The sequence below is a fragment of the Vulpes vulpes genome, chromosome 16 (assembly GCF_048418805.1).
Source record: "Vulpes vulpes isolate BD-2025 chromosome 16, VulVul3, whole genome shotgun sequence".
Lineage (NCBI taxonomy): Eukaryota > Metazoa > Chordata > Mammalia > Carnivora > Canidae > Vulpes > Vulpes vulpes.
The window spans coordinates 63674078-63683886 of record NC_132795.1 but is presented as its reverse complement, the minus strand read 5'-3'; the positions used below and the strand labels follow the sequence as shown (position 1 = coordinate 63683886).

General features: G+C 42.7%; 1 protein-coding gene across 6 annotated transcripts in view; it reads left to right on the top strand.

Moving 5' to 3' along the window:
- Positions 1 to 5677: 5677 nt before the first annotated feature.
- Positions 5678 to 9809, top strand: part of LOC112929024 (E3 SUMO-protein ligase RanBP2) — a 93497-nt gene continuing 89365 nt past the window's right edge. For 2 of the 6 annotated variants that reach the window (XM_072741883.1, XM_026010900.2), the window contains exon 1: positions 5678 to 6105. In XM_072741883.1, coding sequence (XP_072597984.1) covers positions 6034 to 6105 — 72 coding nt within the window. In that variant the 5' untranslated portion in view covers positions 5678 to 6033. The remainder of the gene's footprint in view (positions 6106 to 9809) is intronic. The other 4 variants (XM_026010899.2, XM_072741884.1, XM_072741886.1 and 1 more) reach the window with 4 other exon arrangements.

Below are 9809 nucleotides of genomic sequence, written 5' to 3'. Positions count from 1 at the left end.
GGAACTGCAGATTACAGAAAAGGAGCTGGAATTTGTGGTTTGGACCTAATCGCTGCACCAGGGTGGATTGTCTGCCTCAACAAAAATATCTACACTCTCCCGAGCATTTAACTTAATTCAGTGATTCTCTCTCTCTCCTATCTCTCTCTCTCTCTTTAGTGTATTCACAAGATTAATCAGCCATCCCCAGGATTAATTATAGGACCATTCCATTCCATTCCATTCATGTTAGCATTCCCTCTCCAAACCCTCTCTCATCCCTTAGCAACCACTAGCCGACTTCCGTGTTTATGAATTTGCATGCTCTGGATATTTCATATAAATTGAATTATATAATATGTTGTCTTAGTGACTGGTCTCTTTTAATTAGCATAATGTTGTCAATGTTTATCCACACTGAAGCATATATCAGTTCTTCACTCCTTTTTTTTTTCTCACTCCTTTTGAATGAGATAATATTGTTATATGGGTATAACACATTTTGTTTATAAATTTACAGTTAATGGACATTTGAGCTGTTTCCACCTTTGCCTGTTAGGAATCGTGCTGCTGTCTTTTTTTTTTTTTTTTTTGAGACTTTATTTATTCATGAGAAACGCAGAGAGAGGGGCAGAGACAACCACAGAGGGAGAAGTAAGCTCCCTCCGTGGAGCCTGATGTGGGACTTGATCCCAGGACCCCAGGATCATGACCTGAGCTGAAGGCAGATGCTCAACCACTGAGCCACCCAGGTGTTCCTGCTGCAAATATTTGTATGCAAGTTTTTGTGCAGACACATGCTTTCATCCAATTCATGAACATGGAATATCTTTCCATTTATTTGGCTCTCCTTTAATTCCTTCAGAAAATGTGTACTTTTCAATCTACAAATCTTACATTTCTTTGGTTAAATTTATTCATAAGTATTTTATTTTTATGATGCTATTCTAAATGGAATTGTTCTCTTAATTTCAATTGTTCATTGCTATTTTACAGAAGACGACTGATTTTTAATTGACCTTGTATCATGCAACAACCTTGTTGAACTTGTTTATTAGCCCTAGTGGGTTTTTTTTTTTTTTTTTTGAGAACTAAGAGTTTTCTATATATAAGGTTATGTCATTTGTGGAAGAGATATTTTTATGTCTTCCATTCCTATATAGACGCCTTTTTTTTTACCCATAACTGTCCTGGCGAGACCCTCCAGTACAATGTTAAACAGAAACAGTGAAAGAGGACATCTTTGTCTTGCTCCTGATCTTAGAGGGAAGGAAACCTTTTTATCTTTTGCCATTAAATATGATGTCAACTGTGCGGTTTTTGTAGATACCCTCTCCTAAGTGAGGAAATTCCCTTCTGTTCCTACTTTGCTGATTATTTCTATAATAAAAGGAATTGGGGCTTATTAAATGCTTTTTTTCTGAACCTGTTGAGATGATCATGTGGTTTTGTCATTTAATTCTGCTACTATGTTGTAATACAGTGATTGGTTTTTGTATATGAACCAACTTCACATTCCTGGGTTAAGTCCCACTTAGTGTAACCCATTTTACAAGCTGCTGGACTCAGTTTGCTTAAATTTTGTTGAGGATTTTTACTCGTTTATTCATAAAGGATATTGGTCTGTAGTTTTGTTGTCTTTTTCTGACTTTGGAATTATAGTAATACTTTTGTCATGGATTACATTAGAAAGTGTTCCATTCTCTTCTAATTTTTTGAAGAGTTTAAGAGGGATTGGCATTGATTCTTCTTTAAAAATTTAGTAGAGGGCAGCCTCCGGTGGCCCAGCAGTTTCGCACCACCTTCAGCCCAGGGTGTGATCCTGGAGACCCGGGATCGAGTCCCATGTCAGGCTCCCTGCATGGAGCCTGCTTCTCCCTCTCCCTGTGTCTCTGCCTCTCTCTCTCTCTCTCTCTCTCTCTCTCTCTCTCTCTCTCTCTGTGTGTCTGTCATGAATAAATAAATAAAATCTTTAAAAAAAGAATAAATAAAAATTTAGTAGAATTCACCAATGAAGCCATTTGGTCCTGGGCTTTCATTATAGGGTGTTTATTATTATTATTGTTAAGAATTTTATTTATCTGTTTGAGAGAGAGCATGAATGAGGGGGGGGCAGAGGAAGAGGGAGAAGCAGACTCCCCGCTGAGCAGCAAGCCTGGGGTGGAGCTTGATCCCAGGACCTGAAGATCACTACCTGAACCAAAGGCAGACACTTAGCAGATAAGCCACCTAGCTACCCCTTATTTTTTATTATGTTTTTAAAGATTTTATCTATACATCTATTTGAGAGAGAGAATAGGGGGAGGGACAGCGGGACAGGGAGAGAGAGAATCCCAAGCCAACCCCATGTTGATCACAGAGCCCCAAGCAGGGCTTGATACCAGGACCCTGAGATCATGACTCAAGCCAAAACCAAGAATCAGTAGCTCAAATGACTGAGCCACCCAGGCATCCCTGGGCCTTTGCTGTTATTGTTGGTGTTTTAATTACCAACTCAATCTCTTGTATAGGTCTGGTCACATTTTCTATTTCTTCTTGACTCATCTTGGTAGTCTGTGTCTATGAATTTATCCACTTCATCTGAATTATCTAATTCACAAGCATATGATTGTTCAGAGTATTCCCTTACAATCCTTTTTCTTTCTGTAAGTCAGTATGAATATCCCTTCTTTCATTCCCGATTTTCATAATTTTAGCCTATTTTACTTGGTTAATCTAACCAAGTAGCCATCCTAACCATGTATAAAATGATCTTATTGTGATTTTGATTTTCATTTCTCTAATGATTAGTGACATTTGGCATCTTTTCATATGATTGTTGGCCATTTGCATATCATTTTTGAAGAAATATCTAAGTTTTCTACCCATTTTTTTCATTGGATTTTTTTCTACTATTTTTCTAGTCTATTTCACCAATTTCAGCTCTAATCTTTGTTATTTCCTCCCTTCTACTTGCTTTATGCTTAGTTTATTCTTCTTTTTCTATGTCCTTTTTTTCCCCTTCAAGTAGGTTCCATGGCCAGCAGGGAGCCCAAAGCGGGGCCTGAACTTATGACCCTGAGATCAAGACCCAAGCTGATATCAAGATTGGACACCTAACCAACTGAGCCACCAAGGTGTCCCTACTTTTTCTATGTGTTAAGGTTTAGGCTATTCATTTGAGATCATTCTTTTTAAATATAGGACTTTTCAGCTATAAATTTCCCTCTAAGTACTACTTTAACTGCACCCCATGAGTTTTGGTATGTTGTATCTTTATTTTCATTCATCTCAAGGTATTTTTAACTTATTTTTAAAAATTTAAAAATATTTTATTTATTCATTCATGAGACAGAGAGAGAGTGGCAGAGACATAGGCAGAGAGGAGGAGCAGACTCTATGCAGGGAGCCCGATGTGGGACTTGGTGGATCCCTCCCTGAGAAGAAGGCAGATACCCAACCGCTGAGCCACACAGGCATCCCTCAAGGTATTTTTAAAAATTTCCCTTGTGATTTCTTTTTTGACTCACTGATAATTTAGAAGTATGCTGTTTAGGAGCACCTGGTTGGCTCAGTTGGTTGAGGATCTGACTCTTGATCTCAGAGTGATGAGTTTAAGCCCTTTGTTGCCATGCTGGGCATGGAGACTACTTGAAAACAAAAAGTAAAAAAAAAAGTAAAAAAAAAAAAGTATGTTAATATGCATATATTTGTGGATTTCTAAGATTTCTTTCTGCAGTTGATCTCTGCCTTCACTCCATTGTTGTGGGAAAACATATTTTGTATGATTTCAATTCTTTTAAATGTATTGAGTTTTCATTTATGCCCTGGCATATGGTCTATGTGAGAATGTTTTATGTGCACTTAAGATTTAACATGCAGTGTGCTGTTGTTGGAGTTTTCTTTAGATGTCTTTTAGATCAAATTTGTTTATAGTGTGTTAAAGTCTTCTATTCCCTTGGTGATTGCTGTCTAGTGGATCTACCTTTATTATTCTTTAAAATACACTTGATGATTGAAAGAAAAAAATTTAAGATTGTTCAGTGCAGTTTACAATGTATGTAAATGTACTCTGAGTCATCTATAACATGAAGAGAGGAAGGCAAAGATATCTCTATGGTCTTTAGATTTCTACAGTCTACTTGAAATGATGTGGTATTCAATTTAAGTCATCTGTAAATAAGTATATTGTAATTCCTAGAGCCAACATTAAAAAAAACAAACAACAACTATGCAAGGAGATTTATTCAAAGAAAATAGACAAATTAAAATGATATTATTATTCAAAATATTCAAATAACTAAAAAGAAGGCAGAAAAGAGTAAACAAAGAAATGAAAAATAAAACAAACAGGAGCACCTAGGTGGTTCAGTGGTGACTGTCTGCCTTTGGCTCAGGTCATGATCCCAGGGTCCTGGAATTGGTTCTGCATCTGGCTCCCTACAGGGCGCCTGCTTTTCCCTCTGCCTATGTCTCTGTCCCTCTCTGTCTCTCATGAATAGATAAATAAAATATATTTTTATATATCTATTCTAGCAACGTAGGGCAGCAGGGCCTGGGCTGAAGGCAGCGCTAAACCGCTGAGCCACCTGGGCTGCCCAGATAAATAAAATCTTAAAAAAAAAAAAAAGTGCTCTCAGGAACACAATGATTATAAAACAGCAGTGTTTTTCTTATAAAGAAAGGTGTGGAAGATGTATCTACAAAAATACAAAGAAACGAAAGCCTCCTTTTTGAATCAAACTGTAATTTCATAAATCAGACAAATTAGTCAAAACAAAATACTGTTAATTGTAAATGTATTCCATATTGTTGAAATACAATTTGAATTCAAACCATTTGGGGACACCTGGGTGGCTCAGCGGTTAAGCACCTGCCATTGTCCCTGGGTCCCTGAGTCCCAGGATCGAGTCCCACATCGGGCTCCCTGCATGGAGCCTGCTTCTCCCTCTGCCTGTGTCTCTGCCTCTCTCTGTCTCTCATGAATGAATAAATAAAATCTTTAAAAATAAAACAAACCAGTTATTTTCCATACCTGTATATAAGTTGAGGCTTATCACTAACTTGATCTTGTTTCTAAATTGTCAGAATGTTTGGTCCCTTTATATTAAGCTGATGTATTCCTGTTCTGAGAAAGCCATTCAATAAAAGCAGTCTGGGGGTCGGGGTTGGGGGCAGTATTTTTAAATATTTGGAAAATACAGACGACTCACGTTGAGATGATTACTGTAAACATTTTGCTACCTACTGTTCTCTAATATATATAAATGGGGGGGGGGGCTCTTCAAATTATACAATTATAGTCGTCCAAAAGCAGTATTTGTGGCCTCCCTTTAATGACACACTTTTACTTTCCTCCTAGAACACGCTCTTCTAATACACACGAGCTTTAACAGGGACGCTCGGTGTTCACAGGGGCCCGAGGGCACGTGTCACCACCAGCGTCCAGGAAGGGGCTTCCCTTTGACACGCTCGCCAAAGCAACCCGACTGCTTTTCCCTTTCACAGCATCACGTTATTAAAATTTTTTTGAAGATTTTATTTATTTATTCATAGACACAGAGAGAGGCAGAGACACAGGCAGAGTCGGAGAGCGAGAAGCAGGCTCCATGCAGGGAGCCCGACGTGGGACTCGATCCAGGGCCTCCAGGATCACGCCCCGGGCTGCAGGCGGCGCTAAACCGCTGCGCCACCAGGGCTGCCCTACGTTATGAACATTAAGAAGAAGCGGCGCCAACTTCTGAGGAGCCATCCGGTAACACACCGCCCCGCCGACGGCCTTACGTTCAGCAGCGCTCAGGCTTCCCGCCGCCGCTCCCGCAGCCGGAACGCGCCCCGCGCCCCGCAGGACCGCGCCGAGCCTCGGGCGGGCTTGCCGGAGCGCTGTGAGCCGCGCGAGCGACGCCGACGTCGGCGGGCGCACAGTGCTGACGCAACACGCACGCTGGCCGGGCCGCTCTTCGGCCGGCGACGGCGCTGCGTCACGGGCTTTCAGGCGCTTCGCTCCTGGAGACGGCGACCGCGGTGGGCCTCGGCTCTGGCCTCCCGCGCCCTGGGAGTCCGGTCGTTGGCGCGATGCGGCGCAGCAAGGCCGACGTGGAGCGGTACATCGCCTCGGTGCAGGGTTCCGTCCCGTCGCCCCGAGAGGTGAGTGGGTCCTGGAGAGCCGGGCGGCCCCCGCCCTGCCCCGGCCCCGCGCAGCGCCGGCGTCATGGCTCCCGGCGGCCGCCGCTCCCTGGCGCGCTGAGGCGCCGGCCGGCTCCCGCGTTCCGGTGGGCGGCGTGGCGCTCGCGAGCTCGGGGGTGGAGGGGGGGCGCGGCGGGCTGCCGTTGGCGTCGGCTCTTCCCCTTCCTCCTGGCCTGCTCCTGACGCTCCCCGCTCGGGGGCCCATCCCGGCGGGGCTCCTGGGCTGCGGCCGCGCGGCCTCCTCCTGGGCTGGGGAGCCGGCCATCGGCGGCGGCGGGGCTGTGGTGGTTTGCCGGCTGTGGCCGCTGCGGCAGGAGGCCCTGCCTGGCCTTGGAGGGCGGCGGAACCCCGCGGGGCTGACGCAGCTCGGGGTCCGCGCGGGCCCCTCCCGGCGGAGCGCGCACACGACGCCGGGGGACGTGGGGGCCCCACTCTGAGCGTCTGTCACGGCGCGCCCCTGGGGACTCTGCCCCCGCTCTTCACACTCCGCTCCCCCTGCCAGCGCTCCTCGCACGCTTCTTTTATTTGCCCTTAGTTTTCACAAACGCAGTCTAGGGAATTCTGAATTTCTTACAGGCCATTGTTACTACGGCTTAACATTTTTAACCTTTTGACAACACGTTCAGCGTATTTTTTCCTCTGAAGATAATGTATATGTTGTGGGTTCATTAGTGATTGGATGTGGAGGGTGAGGAACAAGGCTAATGGGTGAGTGGTGTGCCCCGGATCTTGAGTTAGTTTGCTGGGAGTTGAATCCCAGCACTGCCTCCTATAAGCTCTGCGGTCAGAGGCGAGTGAGTTGGGTACTGGTATTGGTAGGAGTGCCCAGGATGGCCGGTGTTAAACATTTAGGGCAGCGCCTGGAGCATGGTACGCGCTAAACACTGATGTCAGAACAGTCCTTGGGGGTCTCTTACAGAAGGGCCTATGAGAATAAAGATAGGTGAGGAAATTAAACTGAGAGATGGATGTGATTGTAATAGCTGCATTTTTTAAAAAAAGATTTTATTTATTTATTCATGGGAGACACACAGAGAGAGGCAGAGACACAGGCAGAGGGAGAAGCAGGCTCCACGCAGGAGCCCGATGTGGGACTCCATCCCGGGTCTCCAGGATCACGCCCTGGGCTGAAGGCGGCTCTAAACCACTGAGCCACCCGGGCTGCCCTAATAGCTGCATAATTGTATCTCTAACCATACATTAGGCATATGTCTCTGTAGGATTTCGGTAGTGGGTCTGATTTAGTTTCTTTTATAACAGATTTGGTTATAACCTGTTCCACCAGAAGAGAGGAATAGGTACCTACATAGAGATGGCTATTTTATTTTATTTTATTTTGAGATGGTAATTTTAAGCAGCTGGCTTTAAACACAAACGTGGTGCCAGAGTCTAAAACAGAACTTAATTAAGGTTTCTGGACCGCTGAATTAATAAACCTTTTTTTTAAAAAAGCATATTTAGAGCTTTTATGAGATTTTTAGTGGCTTCCAAAAGATTAAGATCTTATGTTTGAGGACAGAATTTAGAATGTTCTTTGAACTACCTAGCTTTTTCCATCAAATAAAGAGGGGTGGAGTAAAAAATTTAAGGACTGATTATTATGGCTACCCTTGTTTTACATTTAAAGAGTATTATTTAATCAGATGTTTTTCTTCAAACCTGAGAAATCATTTACTGTAGAACTTGGGGATTTCATTAGCAAGTGAGTAACTTTGTAACAGGTGATGATATTTTATAATCTTAGGTCTAAGTGAAAGGACAAAACAGTACTTTGTATAACTTGGAATCCGGCAGATGGTGTAGGAAGCAGAGTGACTGTTAAGAGTAGAAAGATTAGTATTTACTTGGCTCCCAGCTTGGTAGATATCCACAGTGTTGAACTGGAGATGCTTTCTGGGATGTCCCAAGTTCTGGAATGCTGTGATGGGTCCACAGTCTTACCTTCCCAGGCTTCCATTATGCTTTCATTTGTCTCTTTTGTTTTGTTATTTTCTATTCAAGCCTGCTTTTGCCATTATTGAAGATATTACTTGTGTTCTTTAATTTTTCTTTCCCTAATTGGCTTCTATTTAGTTTTCCTAGATTTCTGTTGAGTTGGCTTCCCAGTCCATAATACCCCTTTTACCTACTGATCAGAGGCAACTTGGCAGCTCTTGGTTGATTGTTCTACCATTTACATCTATACTATAGACTTCTGAATGGCATAACATATACTTTTATTTCTCTGTTTCCTTTTCCACATTTTAGACACTTCCTATGGGCTTTCCACTCTCTCCCCCAGATATCTGTCCACAGATTATTTCCCTCTCTTTATTTTTATTTTTCTTATTTTTATTTTTTTTATAGATCTTTTCCCTCTCATTCTTCAAGGTCTGTTGTGATTTTTAGTTAAATGAATAGTTTGTTCATGTAATTATGATAAGGTACATATTTATGCATTTGAGCCACCTTTTTTGTGTAGTTTTATTCTTCTTTGGAGTTAATAGTTGCTTTATTTTTTTGGTTTAGTTATCTGTGATGTATTACTAATTCTTTACCCAAACTCAGTTTAATTCTCAAGTGTGATCAAAGAAGACACATAGTCCACCAATTTCAGCTTAAAATTTTTTAAAAAGTCTTTGTTCTGGAGCGTTCTTGTCTTACTCCCGCAGTCTGGGCTGGCTTCTTCTCTTTGCTAACAGTTCTAGCTCTGGGACTTGGCTTTATCATCATCTTGAGAATTACCTTTACTTCTTTCCTGTTTTAGACCCTTGGTTTCTTGTAACTCAGTGTACTCTTTTTTCCTTTGTTTTGGTGTAGCACAATCTCCAGTTTGTTTAAGAAGGAATGGATGGAATTTTTTTTTTTTTAACATGATGTGCCTGAAAAAGTCTTCACCTAAAGTTTATAGTTGGTTATCAGATTCTAGGTTTGAAATAATTTTTTCCTCAATTTTGGAAGTATTGCTTCATTTTCTGATCATTTTTTTAAAAAAGATTTTATACACACAGAGAGAGGTAGAGACATAGAGGGAGAAGCAGGCTCCATGCAGGGAGCCCGATGTTGGGACTCTATCCCAGGACTCCGGGATCATACCCTGAGCCAAAGGCAGATGCTCAACTGCTGAGCCACCCAGGCATCCCCATTTTCTCATCATTTGTATTGTTAGAAATCTGATGTGATTCTTGTTATTGATAGCTTGTAGGTTTTCTGGAAATTTCCCTTCAAAAACTCATTTCTTTCAGTTCTGGGACCTTGTGTTACTCCTTTGAGCATTTCTTCCCCATCCCTAGTGCACACACACCCTCCCCCCTGCCCCCCCTTCAAAACACCTGGAAGTGGATTCTGGTTTGATCCTCCCTATCTTTCTCTCTTGCTTGTGTCTTCTTTTTGTTCTATTTTTAACCTTCTCTTCCAGGGGAAGGTGATTGGGGAACTCACCACTCAGTATCTAGACTTTGCTTATCTGTGTCTATGACCTCTGCCCTCATCCCTTATCAGGACTCCATAAGTTTGGAGCTCATTGGTTTATACAGAGAAAATATCCATTTGCTTATATTTTTTGCAGGGGGTGTTGGGGACTTGCGGAGATGGGGAGATAGTGAGTCAATTGGCTGTGCAAGATGAGGGTTAATGTGGCATCTCTCCAGATCTGAATGTTCCTATTTTCAGCCCCACATCAGTTT